The following is a 24813-nucleotide window of genomic DNA, read 5'->3' on the forward strand; positions in this document are numbered from 1 at the left end:
AAAAATATGAACCTCTTCACGAATTTGCATGTCATCCTTGTGCAGGAGAGCCATGCTCATCTCTGTATGGGTCCATTTTAGTTAAAGTTCTGCCCAAGCCAGCACTGAAAACCTTTTAATTGGTTCCCTTACTATTTCATAAGGCCCTTCAAGGCTCTCCATCGCCTACATAACAAAGCCCATGATCTTTTTCACATAGCACAGAATTCCCTCCAGGGTGTGAGCTTTGCTTCTCTCTCTAACAATGCCCAGCTGTTTACCTTTCCTAGACCCTGAACAAGTTCTCTCACCTCCTCTGAGCCTGCTATTCTTTTGTACTTTGGTTGGTTGGTTGGTTTTTTTGGCCGGGCCCCAAGGCTTGGGGAATCTTAATTCCCCCATCAGGGACTGAACCGGCCCCAACACTGAAAGCGCCCAGTCCTAACCACTGGATCGCCAGGTGTAAAAACAGCCATCCTAATCTCTCAAAAAGTTGACCTGAGGTTTAAAAGAAATATACTTTAAACAATACACAATCAAGGGTTTTCTGTACCCATTACTCCTTTATATATGTATCTAGTGCCCCTTTCCAATTAAATAACATTTATTGAATACTTACTATGTGCTAGGCACTTTGCGGGACACAAGACAATGGAAATACAGAAAAATAGATTGAATAACGCGACCTTTGCCTTCCCCAAGCTCATCACAATATAGTTTCTCAACCAGTACCTTTAATGACTAGATAATCTCTAAAGTTAAGAGCAAATCACGGGGGGGGCACGTCCCTGGTGGCGCAGTGGTTAAGAATCCGCCTGCCAATGCAGGGGATACGGGTTCAAGCCCTGGTCCGGGAAGATCCCACATGCCGGGGAGCAACTAAGCCTGTGCACCACAACTACTGAGCCTGCGCTCTAGAGCCTGTGAGCCACAACTGAGCCCACGTGCCACAACTACTGAAGCCCACGCGCCTAGAACCCATGCGCCGCAACAAGAGAAGCCACCGCAATGAGAAGCCCGAGCACGGCAACTAAGAGTAGCCCCCACTCACCGCAACTAGAGAACGCCCACGTGCAGCAACAACCCAATACGGCCAAAAATAATAAATTTTTTTAAAAAAGAGCAAATCAGGGGGTCCCCGGCGTTCCTTCAGGCGCCGCCTCATCCCAGCATCTGGGCTTTCTCCTGATGGGTAAACACCCCCGCCACGCCCCAATACAGAGTCCTGCGCCTCTCCCGGGGAACCTGACCACCGCCCACGTGGCAGGCGCAGGGCGGGGACTTCAGGCGCCGCTGGGGCCTGGATCTCTGCGCCTGCGCGCTGTGGCCAGCGCAAAGACCCGGATTTAAAGAGACAGGCGTTACAACCTTGGTGGCTGCGCGCGGCCTGTGGGTGCCTGGCCCTAGGCCTGAGGTGGAGCCGGAGCCGGGAAGGCAGGTGAGGGATGGCGCGGCCGGGCCGGGCAGGGGGGAGAGAGGCAGCCCGGGTTCCGAGGCTGGGGCGGCTGGGAGCCAGTCTCCTGACCTCCTCCTCCGCCCGCCCGCGGAGCCCCAGGGCACACCCTCTGTGACGTGGAGGCCCCCGGGGAGCCCCACCGGCCTGCGCCGAGGCAGGGTGCCCCCGGCTTCCGCGGGACTGCTCTGGCCGGATCTGCCCACCCGCCGCGCTGAAGTCGATGGGCTCCGGAGGGACCTCGGGAGCCTTTCTCTACTCGCCGCGTCCCCTTCAGCCCAGCCCCGGGCTGTGTCCTGGAGGCCCCTCCTGCCCGAATCGAGGGACTTGCTTCCCCGCCCCCTCCCGGTGTCCCCGCTGTCCGCCCCGGGCAGTAGTAGCCCGTGCCCACTCCCGAAAGCGTCGCGGGGAGGCCCTCCGGGAAAAACGGTCGCGGAGCTTTCACTTCCCGGCCCGGCTGCGTTCAGGCCTCAGTGGTTTCCTTTTCGGCTCCCTTTGATGAAATGCTGAGCGGCGGCTCTGGGGGCTGTGAGCCAGGCGGGGTTCCTCACAGCGGCTTTGTGCCTCCTCGTGGCCCAGTGCCTCCTCGTGGCCCAGCGCCTCCTGGGCCCTGCGGAGGGTCGGGCGCTGCGAGGTCCTCTCCTGTCGCCTCCTGTGGTCCCGGCGGGGGGGGGGGGAGGGGGAGGGGGGACGGGAGGGGGAGGGCTTCGTTACTCGCCCCCCAAGGAAGGTGGTGAACCTTGTTCTGAGCGCCTCTTACGGGCCTGCCGTGCTTTCCCGTACCTCACCTCTGTGGTTCCTCAACTTCTGGGGGTTATAGAGACCTTTGTGAGTTGCCTGAAAATCATGACCGTCTCTCCCCCCCCAAAATGTACAACGCTGAATGTGCACCTTTTTGTATACATTTTCAGGGAGTTCAGAGCCTCCCCCACCCATCGACTTATTTTAATTTTCCCAGCCATCCCGTGAGGTAGGTATTATTTTCTCTGTCTTAGAAATAAGAAAACAGACTCAGGGGAGTTAAAGGAAATTCTCAAAGATAACATAGTCCTTGAACTGTATGGTCACACTTGTGCTGCCGTCTCTGATTCCCAGTTACCTGCTGTCCTCTGCATCATGTTGCGCTACAGTAAGTAAAGCCTGCTTTCCGTTATCACCCAATAGCAAATTCACTACAAAGGTGGGTGCAGGCTGAAAATAACGTCCAGTCTGTTTAAAGTTGGAACTGCGAGGATACTTCAGAAAATATGGATATAAGAAGGTGGGGGATGCCATGTGGATATGATACCTGTTTCCATTTGGGGTGATTGATCAGTTCCTTTGATTCTTGCTGTTCCAGCTACTTCAGCATTTCCCAATTCAAGCTGCTGAATTATAACCAGGCTAGTTTCACATAGGGAGCTTCTGCTTTAAGGATAACCGCTTCATTGATTTTGAGGGCTTTATTCTTAGAGTGACAACCCTTTGAGTTAGGTACTATTATTATCCACATTTTACAGTTGGGGAAATTGAGGAACTGAGAGGTGAAGTAACCTACCAAGGTCATACAGCCAATGAGCTAGGATTTGAAACCAAGCAGTCTGGTTTTAGGCTCCATTTAATTGCCTCTCAAAATAGGGCTTCTGATTAAATTGCACATCTATATAGTGGCTTAATTATTTTCTGAGGACGGCATATATTTTATATTTCACATTAAAAACTTCATGAACATAATGTAGTGGGGTTTTTTTGTTTTGTTTGCCGCACCACGCAACTTGTGGGATCTCAGTTCCTCAACCAGGGTTTGAACCCCGGCCACTGCAGTGAAAGCACAGAGTCCTAACCACTAGAGCACCAGGAAACTCCCAATGTAATTTTACTTGATGATTAAAAAGAAACTTTAGGATCTTACTATACTTAAGGCTCACCATCCATTTTAAGGATTAGGGGCTGCTGGTGGCCTGAGAGAAGGTTTTATGTTATTTGGAGTCTCTTGATTGTGATTTACTAGATATACATGTATACATTAGATAATTGAACATCTTTTTGCAAACTGAATTTTCCTGTATTGGAACTCTTCATCCTGTAGGCAATAACTCTTTCATACTTGGTCTTCCCTGGTGGTCCAGTGGTTAAGACTTCGAGCTTCCACTTCACGGGGCGCAGGTCCGATCCTGGATGGGGGAACTAAGATCCCACGTGCTGTGTTGCACAGCCGGAAAAAAAAAAAAAATCTTTCATACTTTGGGAAATGTTTGATTGGTCAGCATGGATTGTGTTAGGATGTCTGCCTTTGAGGAAATTAGAAGCCTACCTCCTCGTTTATAACTCACTTTTCTGCCTCTCACCCTTTCATGCAGCTGTATGACTTTGGCTTTTAAGATCCTCTTACCACCAACTCTCCGTGCGCTCAGCCAAAAAGAACTGTGCCTATTCCGAGAACAACATCACTGGCCTGACATAAGACAGTTCAGCCGGTGGTCAGAAACAGTTCTTCGTGGACACCGCCTCCTCCAGAGAAGAAAGCCTGTTGTGTCATTCCAGGAAAGCAATCTAAGACCACGTGCCACCCGCCTTGTTTTCTTGCCAGGGTCGCATGTGGGACTCTGCAGTGGCCCCTGTGAGATGGCAGAGCAACGGTTCTGTGTGGACTATGCCAAGCGTGGCACAGCCGGCTGCAAAAAATGCAAGGAAAAGATTGTAAAGGGCGTGTGCCGAATCGGCAAGGTGGTGCCCAATCCCTTTTCAGAGTCAGGGGGCGATATGAAAGAGTGGTACCACATTAAATGCATGTTTGAGAAACTGGAGCGGGCCCGGGCCACCACAAAAAAAATTGAGGACCTCACAGAGCTGGAAGGCTGGGAAGAGCTGGAAGATAATGAGAAAGAACAGATAAGCCAGCACATTGCAGGTGGGATGGAGAATACTGCTTTCTCATCTTATTGGTGCTGAGAAGAAAAGGGATGAGAGTAGAGCCCAATTTCTTTCTTCCTGTTTGTCTTTCTGTCTTTAAGTTTTGGTTCAGAAATAACTTAAAACTCACAGAAGAGTTGCAAGAATAAAAATAATACAAAGAATGCTCATATTCACCTCTTTTTTTTTTTTTTTTTGGCCACACCACATGGCTTGTGGGATCTTAGTTCTCCAACCACAGATTGAACCCGGGTCCTCAGCAGTGAGAGCGCAGAAAGAATCCTAACCACTGGACCTCTGGGGAATTCCCTCAGATTTACCTATTGTTAACATCTTGCTCTCTTTGCTTTATCATTTGTGTTCACGTGTGTGTGCTCGCGCTCTCTCTCTCTCTCTCTCTCTCTTACTCTCTCCTTCCACACACACACAGTTTTTTTTTTCCTGAACCATTTGAGCATACGTTATGGCTCTTTGCCTTTAAATACTTCAATGTGTGTATCTTAAGAATAAGGATATCTTGACTATAATACACCTATCAACCAGTAAATTTATCATGATATAATACTTTAATCCACCATCTGTATTCTAGTTTTGTCAGTTGATCAGATAATTTACAGCTTTTCTCTCCCTTCAGTATGGAATCCTAATCTAAGGTCGGGTATTTCATTTAGTTGTCATTTCTGGCCTCCTTTAATCTGGAACATTGCCATGGTCTTTCTTTTTCTTTTATGACATTGACATTTTTGAAGAATAGAGTACCTACCACTACACCCTTTTATCTATCAGTTTATTATCTGTATGAACTCAGAGATTACTAGTTTTTCCTGGTGGTTTATAATTGTACTGTATTAATTTGGTACTAAATTGTCCCATATTTGGCCAGTTGGGAGCCCCTTTGAGCTAGTTTCTGTCCTCAATGCCCAAATCACTTTTTTAAAAATGTTCTAAAGTACTTCCTTACTCTCTGGCATAACAGTATGCTTGCTCTTAGGCTTACCTTGTATGTATCCTATCTCATCCCTGGAATCAGCCATTTCTCTGGAGTCCTTATTCCTGTTAGTGGGGAAATGGCATAAGAGACCAAAATCTAGATGTTCCATGTCCTGGGTGCCATGAGGTGTCCTTGCTTTTAAGCCCTTTCAGCAGACAGAACTAGAAAATATATGTTCGTATGTATACAAAAACATATATACATACACAGATACATGTATATGTGCACATACGTGCATATTCACATGTATGCATATTTTAGAAATCTTATACTTACAAATCCAGTTAGTACTTTCTGACCTTCACTGTCTTCATCTATAAAGTAATATTCATATCTTCAATTAAGTTTAGTTCTGGTCACTGTAGGAGTACTCTAAAATGGGCATCTATCTTTGTTCTTTGAGAGGAAAAGAGATTTCTGGGAGAGAAAACTACTCATACATTTTTTTCTCAAGCTCCCCTCCTGCCCTGCCTGGCCTTAGCCATTGGCCTCAGCCTTTGTTACTTCTTGACCCATCTCATTCAGAGGAAGAAAAACATGAGGTAGAAGTAAACTGTCAGATAGCTCAAATAACTCAGCAGCTGGAAGTTTTTTCCTACTTATACCAAATCAACATGCTCTGTTTATCCACCTTCATTTTACTTTCTTGGTTATCTGTAAATTGGGGCTAATTCCATAAGCTGAGGTTGCCACATTTCATCTGTTGAGACATGATTTCTGATTTCCTCCAAATAATCTGGAGATTATTATATGCGGGATAAGGGGTGGAGAGTGTTGATGACAATTTAAGTTACTAATGAAAAAGAGTAACAGTCTTTTGTCCCCAGGACACCCTCTCCCTAATAACCTATTACTACCTCCACTCAAGAAGACCAGCCAGCCAGTAGTCAGCATTGGGTTAATACCATGGTAGTAACTTACCTAGCCAGGCTGTAAGAGCAGTTGATAGATTCTTTGGAAGCTTTCTCAGGGATCTTTCACTGAAGGATATTTTCCCTTCTTTTGGGATCCTACAGATCTGTCTTCCAAGGCAGGAAACACACCAAAGAAGAAAGCTGTTGTCCAGGCTAAGTTGACAGCCACTGGCCAGGTGACATCTCCAGTGAAAGGTGCCTCATTTGTCACCAATACCAATCCCCGGAAATTTTCTGGCTTTTCAGGTAAGATAGGTCAGGGTTACCTGAGCTGTTACAGTCCTCCTTTTAATTTGGTATCCTATTTGGGACTCTGGTTAAGAGTGAACATTCTGAAAGAAAAAAAAAGTGAACATTCTGTGCTATCTAGCCTCCTTAATACAGGTGACCCTTGAACAACATGGGCATTAGGGGCTCCAAACCCTCTGCACAGTTGAAAATTTATAGTCTACCCTCCTTATCCCGTGTTCCTCCATATCCATGGTTCTACCATACCCTCAGTTTGCATCCATGGATTCAATCAACTGCAGATTGTATAGTACTTATTTGCTATCGAAAAAAATGTGTGTAAGTGGACCCATGCATTTCAAACCTGTGTTGTTGAAGGGTCAACTGTAATTTGCTTCCATCTGAGCAGAGAGGTAATGGCTAATTCTCAGTGCCCCACTTGTATAGCATTTCTTTGTGTATTTTAATCTCTGTTGCAGCAAAAAGATGTTTGTTTTGTCAAGACTTTTTCCCCTCGAAGTAGTTTACCTGGATCAGACATTATTATAACCTGCCCTTTACTTCCTTGTTTTTTGATAATGGAAGAATCTTGAGAAATTGCATGCCTAAACTTGCCCAAACTGGAGATGAAGGTAGAGAAGAAGGGAGCTGTCCTGCATGGCCTTATGTAGCAGATAGCGTTGGGCTGGGGGCTTTTACATACTTGGTTTCATTTGTTCTTCGTTAAACGTTGGGAAGTACTTGTATTAGGCCCATTTTATGAAAGAAAGCCAATGCTCCGCATCATTATGGAGTTAGTATTTACACTGAAGTCTGTTTAACTCCAGCACCTGTAGTCTTTTACCCTACAACCTGTTACTTCTTTTATGTGGAGACATTCTTGTGACTGCCTCAGCTAAAGAAAATAAAGTCAGAACACATGGGCTCAGAAGTTGTTTGAGGAGGTTGCTTCTATAATGAGTGAAAGAAGCCCGGACTTGAGGTCAGAAGACCTGGGTCCTGGTCTGAGCCTCTGTGGCGTCATCTGTGAAGTGGGAATGGCAACACCTGCCTTGTTGATCCCACAGTGTCTCACAAGGAATAAAGGAGATAAAGTTGCAAAATCAGTGCCTGACTCTCTGGGATTTTTTATTATTTTAAAACTCCGAGGTTTGCTTGGTTTTTGTCTAATGGTAGGCCAAAGATAGAAATACGGAAGAGTCCAGGTGACAGTAAGGGCAGTGTGTTTCTGGAAGGGCCCTGGTTCTAGGGAGCGAATTTGGGAGAAACGGGGTGTTCTAGTTCTTATAAGCTGCTGAACAGTGACACTTTGGAGATTTTGTCCCCTAAAATCCTCTTTAGACTCAGGGTTAGAGATGAGGATAGATTTGTAATTTACAAAGCCCAGGCAAGAAGACACTTAAATCAGCAGACAGCTTGCTAATGGCTTTGCTGCAAGCTTGCAGAATGAAATTTACTTTGTATATGGTCACAAGGAGGTAAAAGAGGATCAACTCAAAAGAGTTGTACAATTACTTGGGGTGTCTGGAGGAAAGCCCTACTTGTTGCCTACTTTTTCTTTTTACAATAAGAAAGAAAAGAAAGTGGTGATGGGGGTGGGTGGGAGTGGCAAGGAGCTGGGAATGTCTTCTCTCCTCTGGCCTTGGTCTCCTCATCAATAAGAAGAGATTGAACTAGATAATTTTTAAGGCTTCTTCCAGTTCCGACAATCTGCAGTAGCAATGGTTTCAGATTGACCAACGAGTCCCCTGATTTCTTCCCCCTTCCTGATCCCAACTTTTCTGGGTTCAGCTTTGCAAGTGCTCTGAGATCGTCCTGACCACTCTTGGCATGAAAACGGCCCTTATTCTTATGTGAAGCAATCATATAAAGAGATGCACATCAGCTGGTCTTTTGCTTCAGTGTGAGGCCGTCGTTTCTTTACTATTAACAGCTGTGAGATTTGGGGAGCTCACTTGACTTCCATTTTTTTACCCATAAAATGGGTATAATATCTACCGCCAAAGGGCTCGTTTTGGGGGATTAAGTGAAGCTACATATGTATAGGGCACGAGCAGAGTGTCTATTGGTTTCCCTTTATTCCTTTTCAGCAAGGCAGAATGAATCATCTATGCTGTCTCTCTTTTTCTCTTCCCAACAGCGAAGCCCAACAACTCTGGGGAAGCCCACTCAAGCCCTACCCCTAAGACAAGTCTGTCCTCAAGCAAATGTAACCCTAAGCACAAGGATTGTCTGCTACGCGAGTTTCGGAAGTTGTGTGCCATGGTGGCTGAAAATCCTAGCTACAACACGAAGACCCAGATCATCCAGGACTTCCTTCAGAAAGGCTCAGCAGGAGGTGGGGCCTCGAGCATCCTGGATGGGCTTCTCCTCTAAAGAGCTCAGAGTCGTGGCCGCTTCATGGACATGCGAACTGTACAGTTGCACGGGGCCTCACGCTTGGTTTAATGCTCTGCTATTGCCACCTTGAAATTCTTAACACTTTTGAACAAAGAGCCCACATTTTCATTTTGTACTGGGCCCCACGAAGTGTGTAGCCAGTGCTGCTCAAAACATGTTGGCATCTTTCTTCCTCCCTTACTCTGCCCCCCAGGAAGCCAGAAGAACCTATCCCATTTGACCAAGAGGAAAATTCACTGTCCTGCATGTTTGATTAGTTTTTTGTGAACCACTTGCACAGCTTGGGAATAGAATCTTCCAACTGTGTTTCTTTCATTCATCTAACAAATGATCATTGAGCATCTGTAATGTGCTCATCACTGGGGACACTACAGTGAAAGTCATGGTTCTGCCATGCAGGAGTTCATCCAGGGGCTAGAAGGGAGGCACACCACCAGCCACCCAACGCCACGGCCTTCGCTGCCGTAGTGAAATGCACACCCTACCCTGTGGTCCCATCACGGCAAGGGCAGCAATGTAGACATCTCTTTTGGTTCCTTGAGGTTATGTATTTATTTGTTTAAGCTCCATTTCTCAAGAAGGGTTTCTTCTGTCTCCTCCAGATGGTTTCCACGGTGACGTGTACCTAACAGTGAAGCTGCTGCTGCCCGGTGTTATTAAGAGTGTTTACAACTTGAATGATAAGCAGATTGTGAAGCTTTTCAGCCGCATTTTTAACTGCAACTCAGATGATATGGCACGAGACCTAGAGCAGGTCAGAGGAAGGGGAGGGTAGGTGGATTCCAGGTGGGGTTCTGCCTAGCCAAGCACCTGTACCCTCTTTTTTCTGGTGGAGCTCATACTGTTTTAGGAAACTGAAACCCACTTGAGCAAGCTTTCATTATGAGAGGAGCTGAATGGGAGGCTACAGCTGTTAGTTTCACAAGGTTCTGAGGACTGAACTTATACTACTGCTGCACCCGAGAGGCCTAGACCTCGAGGGGCTGGATCTGAGACTTCCCACTATCTCTCCAGGGGCTCTTATTCTAGACACTGGCTTTTTCTGGCTTTTTTTCCCCTATAACTTGGGCTTACCATTCAGTTTTGGTTTGTTCATGACTCCAGCCTTGGCACAGTGGAAAGTTTCTAACCAAACATCCCCATTATCTGATGACCATATCTGTCTCTTAGTTCAGATTCTAACAGGCCTCAAATTGGCTTGGCCCTGGATTAGTTCTTGCATCACTTCTCAGCTAAGGCAGGTGGCCAGATCCTGTGGTGGATGGAGGTACCCTTTCCATGAGCTGTGGGTGGGACAGATTCTTAAGAAGTGAGGTCAATATGTGTGAGTTGAGGATAGGAGCGGTGATTGAAATCTCTGATTCACCTTTAGTCCTGGGGACTCAGGGGTTACACTTGGCCACTCTGGGGTTGCTGCAGTGGCATTTTGGTTTTTGGAGACAGGGTGACGTGTCAGAGACAATCAGAGTCTTCTTTGAGCAGAGCAAGTCTTTCCCCCCAGCTGCCAAGAGCCTTCTTACCATCCAGGAGGTGGATGAATTCCTCCTGCGGCTCTCCAAGCTCACCAAGGAGGACGAGCAGCAGCAGGCCCTGCAGGACATCGCCTCCAGGTGGGGATGGGCCCGGGGGGGATGGAATCACTAGGGAAGGAAGGTTTGGGAGTGCAGAGCTTTTCAAAGACCAAGCTGAATGTGCCTCGTCCCTCTAGGTGTACAGCCAATGACCTTAAGTGCATCATCAGGTTGATCAAACATGATCTGAAGATGAACTCAGGTGCAAAACATGTGTAAGTACCGGGTGCTCTGATAGTTGAAGCTGCCCACTTTCTTTGTTGTCAGCTGGTGTCAGGACTTTGGAGCCCTGATTTGGTTTTGAATCCTGATTCTCCCTTCTTCCTTCCTGTGGGACCCATCACTTGACCTAGCTCAGCCTCCATTTTCTCATACGTTAAATGGAGATAACTACCTTTTCACAGTTATTACAGTCAAACGTATGGAATATGTTCAATAATTATGGTATGAGTTGCTTGCCCATTCCAGCCCCCTCTTTTCTGGGGCAGCATCCATGTAGCACAGTATCTCAAAAGAGCTGAGTTTTCCAAGAGCTTTTTCTCCTGTGAAAGTCTTTAGACAATAGAACATAACCCCTTCCCCATATATTGGGAGCCCTCCTCTCTGAGGACAGACTGTTATCCAAAGCATTAAGGTCAAAGGCAGTGGTTTTTGTTTCCTTGCTCCTGTCGGCCTTGGCAGGTTAGATGCCCTAGACCCCAATGCCTATGAAGCCTTCAAAGCCTCGCGCAACCTGCACGATGTGGTGGAGCGGGTCCTCCGCAACGAGCAGGAGGTGAAGAAGGAGCCAGGCCGGAAACGAGCTCTGAGTGTCCAGGCCTCACTGATGACCCCGGTGCAGCCCATGCTGGTAAGGATGCTGCTCTGGCCCTGCTTTCTACTCCTGTCCAAGGTTACTATCCTTCCCCGTGAGATCTGATAGGGTACGATGTTGACAGCCTGTGCAAGTTGGCTGGAGGAGTTTGGGGAAGGAAGAGTAGAGATGCAGAGGTTGTTTCTCATGGAGGAGTAAAGACAGAGGAGGAGACGGAGTGACCTGGTGGAAAGGCCTGAGATCTAGGCCCGGCTCGGCCATCAGCAGGCTGTAGGATCTTAGGTGAGTTCCTTAGCCTCTCTTGGTCCTTAGTTTTCTTATGGGAATGAAGTCTGAAGCGTCTACCTAGAGCGGTTCACCTGTCATCTTTCCTGAAGTCAGGTGGACGTATGAAGTAACTCCTGTTTCTGTGACCTGTCCCAAGGTAGCTCTGAGAGTTGGTGACAGAGCCAGGTTTCCTATGACAGGGTGACTTGGGTCTCCTTTTTTTCTGGAAAGAGAGGAAGCTTAAGGAATGAAGACCAGCTCTTCTTGGGCCTCTGCTCATTTCATGAGAAATGAGATTTCCTTTCTGGCATGGGTTTTCCTGTGCAACAGGACTATCCACATCTGCTGCCATGCCTGCTGTGAGAGCCTCTGCATTGTTTCAGTGGGGTGTGCTGCTTTGTTTGAAACGGTCTTGTGTGTTTTACTGAAGTCTTGGTCTAGGTTTCTGTGTTTGGGACGGGGAAGTATTCTGTGGAACAGCCAGCACCAAAATAGTGAGATCTCCACTTGAGGGACCGGTCCCCTCCATTAGTGGCCTTTCTGACTTTTATAAGAATTCTTTCTGGGGTCTGTCCTACTGTCATTTGAAGAGTGGCATGGGTTATACAGCTTACTGGTTAACCACCCAGGCTTTGGAGTTGGGCCTAGACTCACATCTCATTTCTGCCCTTTACTAGCTATGTAACTGAAAGTGGGCATTTAACCTCTGTGAACTTCAGCTTTCTCATTCATAAAGCGAAAACAACAATATTTACGGCATAAGATACTACATTGAGGATGAAATGAAATTTTGTTTATGATCTGACACATAGAAATACCTCCAAGATGATAGTCATTGTTGTTTGAGTCAGGACAGCACAGGTATGTGAATAAGCGCTCCTGTGTCATGTCCTGTCCTAGGGATCCCTGATCACTGCCATCCTACCAGCCTCACTGTCACCTGCACGCTTTAATCTTACCTCTGCGTACCCCCTGTGCTGAGATAACGGATGCGTTCAGTAATAAGCCAGAGGCCCTGCAAGACCCTAAATTATTATTGAGAAAAAAATCAAATGCTGTTTCAGTGGAATTGTATTTGCTCTACAATGAATTGCATTCATATATTCCTCAAAATGCAAGCTCCTGTGTCAATTTCGGTGGTGCTTTTATAGTTGGAATACGACACTGCCCAGCCTTTTCCATTCCCATCACCTCTTCGGCAGCCTGCCCTGGGGGTATGCTCTGGCTGTTGGTCCCTGGGACCTGGGCTCTGGGCTGTCCTTGCTGAGCAGCCCCTCTTGGAAGAGCACCTGTAAGTCTCCAGGCTTTTCTTTCCCTACCCCAAGGCCGAGGCCTGCAAGTCCATCGAGTACGCGATGAAGAAGTGTCCGAATGGCATGTTCTCTGAGATCAAGTATGATGGGGAGCGAGTCCAGGTACATAAGAACGGGGACCACTTCAGCTACTTCAGCCGCAGTCTCAAGCCAGTCCTGCCGCACAAGGTACAGGTCCCTTCCTTTCCGCTGGGACTCTTTCACTTCCTGCCTCTAAGAATCTCAAAGCCAATGTTCCATAGCCATTCCAGCTCTGGTGTAAAATAGAGTCTATTTTGTATTTGTTGAATGAAAGAATGAATTCATTTATTCAGTTTTGGAGTCTTCCAATAATGAGGGGCTGCTCAGTAGGGACAGCCAAAGAGCGCAGACAGGGGTCAGTCAGCACAGAGCCCGGGGGCAGTGATGCCGGCCGTGATGCCGGGACAGCAAGAGCTCAGCTGGTGAGCCACCTGCAGTGCTTGTCTTCTGCGTTTCCAGGTCCTGTGTGCTCCCCCCGAGCTAAGTCATGGCTCAGGTACAAAGGGCCAATGGGCTGTCATTCATTAATTTGTTCAACAAATATTTATCAAGTGTTCAGTATATTCTGGGCACTGTTTAGGTAGTGGGCATCCAGCATTAAAAAAAAAAAAAAAATGGGTGGAAGTTCTGCCCCTCCAGAAGCTTACATTCAGATGTAAACACAATCCCACAAGGATTTCTGGGAGCCCAGAATCCTGCCCTCAATCAGAGGGCATTGAGAACCTCGCCCCTGAGCCCTTCTTAGCTCCTGAGGCCTCTGGGAGCTTTTGGGGGTGTGTCCAGGGAAAAGCAGCGGGAACATCTGGCTCCAGTAGCTGGAGGGTAGGTAGACTTCTTGTCCTTGTTCCCCCTTCTGTCTTAGCTCAGACTCTGCTTCTCAGAGCCCCGGGAGAGGGGATGTGGTATGGGGCTCACATCCTTACCTCAGCCTCCCCTGCCTGCTAGAGCGCTGGGCAATCAGACCGTTTGGTTCGGGTGTTCTGGAGAGCTGAGCACAACCTCCCCATGAGCATTAGTGTGGGCTCACTTGCTCAGTAGGGAGGGCTTACAGTCAAACTGCTGAGGAAGAGCTAGCTCCTGGTGAGCTTGTTCTGGGGCCACCTCCTGCTCCTTAGGAAGGCGTTTGGGCACAGCTTTCCAGACTGAGAGCCATTTCCCTGCTCTCCCTTACCAAAGTTTCATTCATCCCTCTCTCCCCTTTGCTTTGGTTCATGAAGGGCTGGGTCCGGGATGGAAGCGGAGTGGGATGGATGTGCAGGCCTTTCCTGTACCCCCTCCAAGCTTCTGAGGCAGTGATGGCCTAAGTGCCCTGCCCAGGGGAGGATTGGACCACAGTAGTGCTCTCTGGACTGCCTTCGTGGCCTTACTCAGCAGGGGCCACCATGGGTTACAGTGGGACATCTTCTTGTAGGACTGTAAACATTAAGGCTCTGTCTTCCACAGGAAAAAAATCCAATTCCAAACATCCTTTTCTTCCTCATTCTGAAGATGACTATGGGTTCAGAGCTCCCACTCAGAGAAGAAGCTCCTCATGTTTCCTTGCTCCTCCTAAGGGGATTCATTTCTTCCCTTCCATCTTTTTTCCAACTGGTCTGTTCTGCTGCACAAATCTCTGCCTGCCCACCTTCCCTCCCTCCATTCCGTGTTTGTCTGCCCCCCCTCCTCCCCCTCATTTTCACTCTCAGTTTCTTCCTTTTTCCTGGAAGTTCTCCTCTGCAGCCAATAGAAAATGACCTCAACATGGGCTGACCTCTTCCTGGGTCTGGGCAGAGGTCCCGAAACATAGCTGATTCTTCTTGTCTAGGTGGCTGCCGAGGCCTAGGTCTGTCCTGCACATTAGCTGGGCTTGCACATGCTGGTGTTCTGTGTTCCTTCTGGGGCCTGACTCCCTCCCCTGAGTGACCCTTCTGCCTCCAGGTGGCCCACTTTAAGGACTACATCCCCCAGGCTTTCCCTGGGGGCCACAGCATGATCTTGGACTCTGAGGTGCTCCTGATCGACAACAAGAAAGGCAAACCACTGCCCTTTGGGACTCTGGGAGTGCACAAGGTACTGGCTCAGGGCCAGATGTGCAAGAGTGAGTGTGTGCACATGTGTGTGCTGTCAGTCTGAATGGAGAGGAATGTATCACTTACTTAGGGTCAAGCTTATCTTCATCTCTGAACTGGTTCTGAATTTAGCCCTGAGTTTAAATGTGTTTTTGTGTTTTGCATAAAAAAGAGCTAGTAGTGGCAACTAACTTATAGTTGGGTCAGTCTCTATTCAGAACCATCTGTCAAGTGCCCTTATGGCCCAGGGACGTCACAGCACAAATAGGCCTTTTGTATCAGGTGCTTCAGAGGGTCTCTGGAAGTGGACTGGTACTCCCCATTTTTCATGCCCTCTTATTTTTGTCCCTTATGTACCTATTGCCTCATTTTCCCTTACAGAAAGCTGCCTTCCAGGATGCTAATGTCTGCCTGTTTGTTTTTGATTGTATCTACTTCAATGATGTCAGCTTGATGGATAGGTGAGGAATCTATTTTTGATTCCTGGGTGGGGAGGTGAGGGCTTCAGACTGGAAAGGAGGGAGGAGAAGTGGCTGGAGCTGGTGCCTCTTTGTGCCCAGGAGCTGCAGCGGGAGGGAGCTGAGAGCCAGCACAGTTGCTACACAGCTCCCCATTCAACGTTAGGAAGAGCCGATGTGTTGACTAGGTCTCGGCTCTGAATGCTTAAGTCACAGAGGAAACTCAACCACCCACAGCAAAATGGATTGTTGACAAGATACAGACTATGAGCACAGTAGGGCTTCAATTTATCTTCAACAGCACCTACGGGTGCATAAGGCAGATAGTTTTCAGCTCAGAGGTTTTGTTTTTGGAAGAGGCCGACAACAGGAAGCTTGTGATTGTCGGTGTTCTGTGGCTGGGGCCTTCTTAGGGATAATTAGCAGTTGTGACTTAGCTGCATCCAGTTCTTGAGCCTGAGAAACCGTTTTGGCCCCTTCCTCCCTTAGAGAGGCATCCCAGCCCCCACCCTCCACACCAGCCTTGAGTGTGGAAGGGGAAGGAGACAGAGGGAGAAAGAACTGCGGAGGTAGGAATTGGGGTTTGGGCTTCAGGTCCTGAGGCCTGTCAGCCTGCTCACCCAAGCACCAGCCCGCCTGGGGCCTGGGGTGAAGCAGGGTCCAGAAAATGAGAGTCGGAGTTATTTTTCAAATGAGACCGGGATTTATACAGTCTGTTTGGGCTGATGAGGTAGAGACAGGAATTACAGCAATGAAGTGGCTCTGTGCTGTGGCTTATAACTGTCTATCTTTGGTCCCAGTGGAGCCCTTGTCACCCTGGGCAAGCAGAACTGTTAGACATGAGGGCCCTAAGCCATGGCAAGCCCTGAAGCCGAAGTTCATTGCTGTGCTCCTTCCCTCCTCGGAACTCCTCAAGGGGGTGGGAGGATCCTGGCCTGACCTCAGTTCTCCTGTCCCCCTCAGGCCTCTGTTTGAGCGGCGGAAGTTTCTTCACGATAACATGGTTGAAATTCCCAACCGGATCATGTTCTCAGAAATGAAGCAAGTCGCAGTGAGTGAATCCCACCCTAGGCAGTGTCCTAGTGGTTTGAAAGCAGGGCAGAGAGCCCCTTGGGTCAGATGTGACTGGGAGAATGAGTCTTAATTATTTTCTTATGAGGGAAGCTGATGTGTATACAGGCAGACCTTGGAGATACAGTGGGTTTGGTTCTAGACCATGACAATAAAGCAATATCACAATAAAATAAGTCATATGAATTTTTTGGTTTCCCAGTGCATAGAAAAGTTATGTTAATACTATACTGTAGTCTATTTAGTGTGTAATAGCATTATGTCTAAAAAAACAATGTGCATACCTTAATTAAATACTAAAAAATGCTCACCATCATCTGACAACACAGGGTTGCCACAACCTTCAGTTTGTAAAAAACGCAGTATCTGCAGAGTGCAACAAAGCAAAGCACAGGAAGACAAGGTCTGCCTGTGTTCGTCTACCAGTCTCCACCTGGGAGGGCAGGGCATGAAGCATCCTTCCCAGGTGGGCTCCCAGTGTCTCAGAGCTGAAGCAGCTCTCTGGTTGGTCGCTGCTCTGCTAGCGCTTTTGTTCCTTCTATTCAAGTCAGGGTGTTTCCAGCAGGCGCTTTGCTAGTGTGTGAAAAGAAACCCCCCTCTACCTCGCTCCCAGAGCCCTTCTCTGTTCTCATACCAACCTCAGCGTCTCTCCTGTTATCCCTCAGAAAGCTTCCGACTTGGCTGACATGATCAACCGGGTGATCCAAGAGGGGTTGGAAGGGCTGGTGCTGAAGGACGTGAAGGTAAGATGGTCGCATCCTTTGATTTCTCCTGCAAAGCCCTCCCCTGAGCCTTTCCAGCCCTGGCCAGGAGGTGGCGGTGGTGGTCTGAGGTGTTTTTGGGTGAGTGCTGGGGGGGCGTCTTTCCAGAGTTCTGGATCCCAGAGGATGGGTTTGTGTATGTCTCCCATAGTGCCTGGAGCAGAGCGGGTTGGGCACTGTGACAGATGCATATGTCGTGTGAAGAGGTAAAAGGCCCACCCTCATAGAGTGTCCATTCTAGTTTGCGGTCTCTCTCTTGCTTCCCCTCAGGGTACATATGAGCCTGGAAAGCGTCATTGGCTGAAAGTGAAGAAGGACTATTTGAACGAGGGGGCCATGGCTGACACAGCTGACCTGGTGGTGCTTGGGGCCTTCTATGGGCAAGGGAGCAAAGGTCAGGGTGGCCTCTGGCCCCTGGGAGGGTACTTCTTTGAAAGGTACCACTCAAGGAATAGGCAGGCCTTTTTCCTGGCTTGGTCTGCTAGCGTGGCCAGTCATGACTTCCAAAGCTCTGGGATTAGGGGCCCCAACCTCACCCATGCTACGTCAGGCAGGGACATTGAGAGCTGCGGACCTGGAAAGGGAGAGATCAGGCAAGAGTACCCTGTGCTAGCCTGGCACAAAGAAGCTCACCACCAACTGTTTCTGCAGGGACTGGCAGCTTTCTCCTCAGGGGAAATCTCCATTTCCTGACTGGAGAGGAAGCTGGGGTCTGAGGAACTAGTACTGGTAGGCATCTTTCTGTGTGCCAGGCTCTATTCAATTCCTTTTACTCCACCAGAGCCCAGCGTCAGATGTGATTATCCCTAATTCACTGAAGAGGAAATTGAGACTCAAAAAGGTTAAACTTACACAGCTAGTAAGGGGTAGATCCAGGAAGTGATCTCTGGCACTCTGATGCCAAGGCCTGGGCCCTTTCCTCCAGCAGGCTGCCCCTCACAGGGCACGAGGGGGTGGCAGAGATGCCCCCCCCCCAGTTTATTTAGCCCCTCCTCCCCCCAGGTGGCATGATGTCCATCTTCCTCATGGGCTGCTATGACCCGAGCAGCCAGAAGTGGTGCACAGTCACCAAGTGTGCAGGAGGCCACGACGACGCGACGCTCGCCCGCCTACAGAAGGAACTGGACATGGTGAAGATCAGCAAGGTGAGGAGGGGACCTGGGGGCCCTGCCCTCTGGACTGGCAATCATTCCTGAGACAGGCAGTGTTATGGGGGCTGCAGGTATCGTTTATCTGTTTCCACAGAAAAGAGAGCTGCTGCTTGGCCATAGGAGCAGTATTAGGCCCTCAAGTTCTCTGAGTACCTACCTTGTGGAAACTGGCCTGCATGCCCTCCAGGCCACACCGTCTCTGGGCAGGGAGGATCCCAAGGGGTGAGGGTCAGCCTTTTGTGATAAGTCACCTGTTCTCACAAGCCCGTGACCAAGAAAAGGTTTAAGTCTCATTTTGGCAACAGCCCAGGACTGCATCTTTTCTCCTCTAGGATCCCAGCAAGATACCCAGCTGGCTGAAAATCAATAAGATCTACTATCCTGACTTCATCGTTCCAGACCCAAAGGTATTAGCCCAGGGCCTGGGGTCCTCCAGCCCAAAAACTGAGCTTGTACATTACATTCTCTAGTGCCACAGAGACGTCACCTCGGCCTCACTGACAGTCCACCCAGGGTGGGGCTCTGGGCTGTTTAGCCAAGTGACAGGCACAGGGATGACCAGTCAACACTGAGGAGTCATCCTCAATAGAGAGAGAAAGGGACTGCCCATCCTCTAGTCTCAGAGGGTCTGCTCTAGAAGTGACCTGGGCCAATCCCTTCCTGCACTGACAGAGAAACTGAGGCCCAGAGAAGAAACGAGACTTCCCTAAGGTCACACAGCATCAGCAGCAACAGTGGGACTTGAATTCGTCTCCCTCCTGTTAGCCACTGCTTTTTTGATTTTAACTTGTTCTGTATTGCTTTTAGCTGGTTGGGAGGTGTTTTCTACTTAACCAGGGAGTGACCTGACTTACTCCTGACAGAAAGCTGCCGTGTGGGAGATCACAGGGGCTGAATTCTCGAAATCTGAGGCTCACACAGCCGATGGGATCTCCATCCGTTTCCCTCGCTGCACCCGAATCCGTGATGATAAGGACTGGAAGTCTGCCACTAACCTCCCCCAACTCAAGGTGCCGCCTCCTGGGCTGCGCGTGTCCTGTACCCCACTGTCCCAGCCTTGGAACCGAGGGCACCTGGCCTCCTGCGTCCTCTGCCGTCTCCTTTCCCCGCTGCACTGAGATGGGCAAGGAGGGCAGTTGTGAGAAAGGGGGACCAAGCCGTGGCAGGGCCGGGCCCAGCAGCACTGGGCCTCCGCCCACATCTCCCGGTAGAGAGCCCTACCTTCGCTGGGCCCCGTGGGCAGCCCTGGGTCCTGGTGCGGGAGCGCTCCTGTCTCACGGCTTCCTGTGGAGGACCTGGCCCCAGGCTGCAGTCTCTACGCTGCGGAAAAGAACTGGGGGACAGAACAGTGATCTGTGCTGATTACTCCAGAAACAGGGCCAGAGCTAGAAAAGTACCAAGGAAGCCAGCCGCTTTTCCCTGTTATGTGTCTCTTTCCCCTCACTGTTCCTCAGTCACCTAAAACGTACCACACAGACTGCCTGAAGCCAGTGGCTGGGAAGGGAGTGATACACCAACATTCTCCCCCCTCCTCAGGAACTGTACCAGCTCTCCAAGGAGCGGGCAGCTTTCGCCATAGTGGCCGGAGATGAGGGGAGCTCCACTACAGGGGGCAGCAGCGGAGAGAACGAGGGCACCTCGGGGCCAGCTGTGTCTCACGAGGCCCCGAGAAACTCCCCCAAGCAGCCCTCCGCCAGTGCCAAGAAGGCAGGAGGGAAGCTGAGTAGCTCCAACGGCAAAGGCGGTAAGGAGAAGGGTAGGGGCTGGGGTGATGAAGAATGGACACGAGGGCAGAGACCAAGGACAAGGACCCAGTCTCTCACTCCAGCCCTGAGGTCATGTGATTCTCTGTCCACTGCAGCTGACGTTGGCTGCATTCCTGCTGTGTGTCCACCTATGGGCCAGAAGCTGTTCTGCCTGGCATCCTCCTGCTCTGTAAATCTGAATGACAGGACCCCGGGAGAGCCCCTCGGAGCCAGGGATAAGCCACCTCTGAGCTAAAGGCTCAGCATACAGCCCTTACCTCCTGTCTCACCCACGCTCACAGCAGAGGAAGGGCCCAGCCCTTCCCTGTACTCCCCTGACTTCAGGGACCATTATCCGCTCCCCTGCCCTCTTCTTAGTTCTCACCCTGAGCTCTCTCCTGCAGGCAACAAGCTGGCTGCAAAGCCTTCCCCTGTGAAAGTGGGAGAGAAGCGGAAGGCTCCTGATGAGACCCCATGCCAAGCAAAGGTGAGGATAAGAAGAGCAATGCCCTGTGGGGGGTGGGGGGGGCCTCGTGTGCCCAACCCTCTGCACTTGGACTCTGAGAGACAAGCGAAGGTGTTACCAGGACTAACTGCCAACCCCCTGCCCTCCTGCAGCTGCCCCTGGCTGCAGGCTGGGCTGGCAGTGCTGCGGCTCCACCCCGTGCCCTCTTGTTGCCTTGCAGAGGCGGCCGGCCAGCGAGCAGAGAGGAAGGAGCGCTGTGCCAGCAGGCAGGCGATAGAGCAGCCGGCCCAGCCGAGAGGCTGCAGGGACCCACCCGGCTGCCGGTCCCAAGTCACAGTTGACATTAAAGGGGAGAAAGCCCAGTCTGGGTGTGGGAGTGCAGCAGTGTGAGTTTGTGAACAGGGCCAGCCAGCGAGGAGCGGGAGAGGGCACTGGCTTGGTCACCGTCTTTTTCCCTCTCGTACTCCCTTGCTAGTCTCTGGTTTGACGGCAGCTATCGAGCGCCTCCTGAGGCCAGTGACTCGGTTCAGCCCTGGGGGAGCTGATGCCCCAAAGGGCAGATAAAGAACTCGACATCTGGTCACTACACGGTGATTGTGCCACCCCAGCCCAGGAGTCAGCACGGAGGTCTGGGAACTCAGACCCTGAACCCAGTCCCCAGAGCACCTATACGACCTTTCCGTCTTCTCCCTACCCGAAGCCTGGAATCCGCGCACAGTCACGAGCCGGGCTCCTGGCCCCTTGGGCAGCTAGTGCACACACAGTGGACTGCTTGATCGAGCAGCATCGCTGCGTCTGAGCGCCACTGGCCCTGCCCTCCAGCCCCTGGATGGTTCTTGGAGATGTGTACTTTCCAAGTCCCCAGTGTAGGGAGCCGTCTCCTCTCCCTTCTCTTCCTCTAGGCAAGGATGGAAGGGCGTGTCAGTCCTATGTAATCTGGAGTGGCTGGAGGGTCGGGGTTTTGATGCCTTTACCTTTTCTCCAGTAAACTCTTTCCCCTCGTGTCCTGGCCGCTAGGCTCCCTCTCTCTGGCTTTTGGTCTAACCTCCCTCCTCACTGGTCTCGCTCCCTGGGCGGAGAGCCGTCTGCCCCAGCACAGTGCAGCCCTGCTCTGGGCCTGCCCTGACCACTGTGCATTTGCAGGTGCTGCTGGACATCTTCACCGGGGTGCGGCTCTACCTGCCGCCCTCCACGCCAGACTTCAGCCGTCTCCGACGCTACTTTGTGGCATTCGATGGGGACCTGGCACAGGAATTTGACGTGGCCTCAGCCACACATGTGCTGGGTAGCAGGGACAAGAACCCTGAGGCCCAGCAGGTCTCCCCGGAGTGGATCTGGGCCTGTATCCGGAAACGGAGACTGGTAGCTCCCTGCTAGGACTGCTGCCTGCCCTCGCCCTCCGGCTGTGCTCTCCCCACTGCACTACTCCTGGACAGGGCAGGCAGGCACGGGACAGAACCTGGGGGAACGGGCTTTCTTCTCCAAGCTGTGCATCTTCCAGAACCCACCAACCACGCATGGTCTCTTCCAGACTGGAGTTAGTTGCTGTGGGTACCACCAGTGAAGTTAGTTTCTCCTGCTGGTTTACATAGGTCTTTCAGATCTGGGTGCTGGTTTTGACCTCTTTTTTTTCTTCTTTAAAAAGCAGCTTTTAAAAAAACAAAAAACAAAAAAACCAGGAACTATCTTGGAGTTATTTATGTCCTTCCCCCCACACCCTCTATAATTCTCCTAGTGATTAAGGAGTGAAGAAGGGAAGGCCGGCCGTTGAAGCTCTGTCCACAGAGCCCGTCCTGGCGGCAGTCTTTTCTCCCTTACTTCCAGGCTCATTTTAAAGTTGTATTTAAAAGAAAGACTGTCCCCAGAAATGCTTACATTTGGCAAAACTTGTATGCAGCCTGGCCGCCAGGAATGAAGTCTCACTTGAAAGAAAACAAAATGGGTTTTCTGTCTTTGTGCTCTCCTATTACAGCGTGTGGGTCCCGGTGTGAAGGGAGGGAACCATGATCAGGTAGGAAGGAAAGGGAGGTTGTTTGGGCTGCTCCTCGGTGGGATACAGGGCTCCAGGAGGATCTGCCTCCCCCAAATCTGGAAACAAGACTGCTCTTTAAAAACCCACCTGAGGACAAATCTACACAGCCTGCTTACAAAGAATGGCTCCTGCACCGCCTGAGGCTGATTTATTTGAATAAAAGGAAAACAATTTAGCATGGACGAGTGCAGTTCAATAGAACTTTTTATGGCATTGGAAGCACCCTGTAAATCTCCGCTGGCCAACATGAACCAGCCATATTCTGAGCATGTGAAATGTGCTAACAAAACTGAGGAAGTGAACTTTTCGTTCAAGTAGTCACGTGAGGCTAGTGCTAGTGACTACCACCTTGGGCAGTGCAGGTGTAGACAGACATAGTTTGAATCAAGCCCTGAAACTTAACAGCCCTAACCCTCCAGGAATGGGGACAGGAACTGCACCTACATCACAGGGTTGCTGTGAAGAGTAAGTGACCTCAGGAGGCCTTCGGTAAAGCACTTAGCACAGAGCCTGGCACGCAGTGGTCTAGAGTCGGGAGGATCAGCACTGGTGTGCATGTCCAGAGCCTGCCCAGGAGACTGGGGCCTGGCCTCTGACTTCAGAGCCCTGTCAGCCCACCTCCACAGCCTCGCACCTGTGCGACACAGCTCACTCTGGTCTGTGCAGTTCATCATGTCACCATCTGGTTTTGAACTGACTTCCAGCTAGTTCTGCTGACTTCTGAGGGTCCATTCTGCGTTTCTTATCAACAGATTGGCAGGCTTGTTTGTCCAGCCCCTGTGAGTGAGGTTAATGTGACTCAATCTCTGGCACATACCCGAGTCTGAATCTGAGTCTGGGCCACCGCCTCGCCCCGGCCCTCCTCCAGTGTGCTCGGCTAAGGTCACACTCCGCCGGGAGGCCAACTTCAACCTGATGGACCGGGGTTTCCACCTGCTGCTTAAGATGTGTTGGCAGGAGGGGGAGGCGCCCTGACTCTAGGCCAGGACGTTTGGTGTTTCTGAATAGGCACCATTCAGTCTGGCTTCACTGCTGAGAAGAAGACACTCTTTTTATTCTGTCCTCTGCAGAGACAAAAGCTGCTCCTCCTCTGAGCACTGACCTACATAAATTTTCATCCCCCTCACCAGCCTCCTCAGGCCAAGCAACTGGACACAGCAGCAGAACAAGGCTCTCCCCTCAGGATTTCGCCAACGGACACGGACGCTGCCCTCTCGCCTGGCTGGTCTCTCACTCGGTGCGCTCGCACAGCAGAGGGGGGCATCTCGGTCATGAGCTCAGCCCCTCAGCCCCTCCCTGCCCCGCTGGGTGTGTTGTCTTCGGTTCACTGTACAAGGTGTTTATTTCCTTCCAGTCTTTCTGACACAATTTTTCTTTGCTGCTGAGATTAGATGTGATTTTGTATCCATGTATTTCCACAGACCGTAAACAACATCATCTTCGACCTCCCCAGCAGAGTGCTGGAGGCCTGCCCTCCTTTGAGCCTTTGTTTACTTGCTGCTGGTTGGCAGCAGACAAGAGGTCATCCAGGGTGCTGAACAGGTCAGCTGCCCAGAACAATGAGGACAAAGTGCTGTGGCTCAGCCTCGAGCCTTTATGCCCTGTTGGCAAGATTTCTTCTTTCCTCAGTCACAGGGCAGATCTGCACTAATCCAGCTCTCCCAAAGGCTGCCTACTCAGGAGTCCCCTCCCCTGGGCACCTGGTCAGGCAGGTGTACAGACCTGCACAGACAGGGCACTCTGCCCTCGAGGCTGGGCCAACCTCTGAGCCACACTCCAGCCACCACAGCTGTATCCACAAGCTACTGTCCATCTCCCAGGGTCACCTGAAGACTTAACTAGGCACCCTGGCTGTCCTCAGATTCCTTTCCACCCACAGCTTTAAGGTCTGCCTCTACCAAATCAGTGTCCCATGTCTGAACTCACTTGATGCTTTTTCCTATTTGGACTTAGGATTGGTCCTTTTTCCTACCCAGGTCCCATCCTCTTCTAGGCTCTTCCATGACCAAGGCCACATGGCCCAAGCATCTCCAAAAATAATGCAGTCTCTCAAGAGCATGCCTGTGTGCCTGGGATTAGCCTGTGGTTTGTCAACTCATGTCAGTCTTAACTGTCAGACCTCTGGTATCCTCACACCAGATCAGACAGGCATCTATATTGAAACTTTATTACAAAGTTATAAAGCAGAGCTCTGTAACAAAAAATACACATTTGGGTTTGCTCTTAACACCCAAGTAA

At 50.2% G+C, this 24813-nt stretch overlaps 1 protein-coding gene and 1 non-coding gene across 9 annotated transcripts; one reads left to right on the plus strand and one right to left on the minus strand.

The window, feature by feature from the left end:
* LOC133081050 (U6 spliceosomal RNA) lies at positions 1 to 104 on the minus strand. Its single transcript, XR_009698721.1, has one exon. It is a non-coding gene; the product is annotated as a U6 spliceosomal RNA (small nuclear RNA).
* A 1225-nt stretch (positions 105 to 1329) lies between these two features.
* Positions 1330 to 24809, plus strand: LIG3 (DNA ligase 3). 8 transcript variants are annotated; one of them, XM_061176320.1, is made up of 21 exons: positions 1330 to 1417; positions 2344 to 2402; positions 3772 to 4322; positions 6332 to 6475; positions 8598 to 8795; positions 9460 to 9611; positions 10301 to 10467; positions 10566 to 10643; positions 11110 to 11278; positions 12835 to 12990; positions 14761 to 14892; positions 15273 to 15352; positions 16313 to 16400; positions 17086 to 17163; positions 17452 to 17575; positions 18184 to 18326; positions 18665 to 18739; positions 19196 to 19342; positions 19869 to 20076; positions 20482 to 20564; positions 23706 to 24809. In XM_061176320.1, exons 3-21 carry the CDS (start codon positions 3776 to 3778, stop codon positions 23958 to 23960), a joined length of 3024 nt encoding a protein of 1007 aa, XP_061032303.1. In that variant the 5' UTR covers positions 1330 to 1417; positions 2344 to 2402; positions 3772 to 3775; the 3' UTR covers positions 23961 to 24809. The 8 variants fall into 8 exon arrangements, 7 of the variants coding, with proteins under 7 accessions (XP_061032303.1, XP_061032305.1, XP_061032304.1 ...); XM_061176322.1 differs by lacking the exon at positions 2344 to 2402 and adding an exon at positions 2428 to 2561; XM_061176321.1 differs by lacking the exon at positions 2344 to 2402.
* The last annotated feature ends 4 nt before the right edge of the window (positions 24810 to 24813 follow it).

The sequence above is a fragment of the Eubalaena glacialis genome, chromosome 19, assembly GCF_028564815.1.
Source record: "Eubalaena glacialis isolate mEubGla1 chromosome 19, mEubGla1.1.hap2.+ XY, whole genome shotgun sequence".
Lineage (NCBI taxonomy): Eukaryota > Metazoa > Chordata > Mammalia > Artiodactyla > Balaenidae > Eubalaena > Eubalaena glacialis.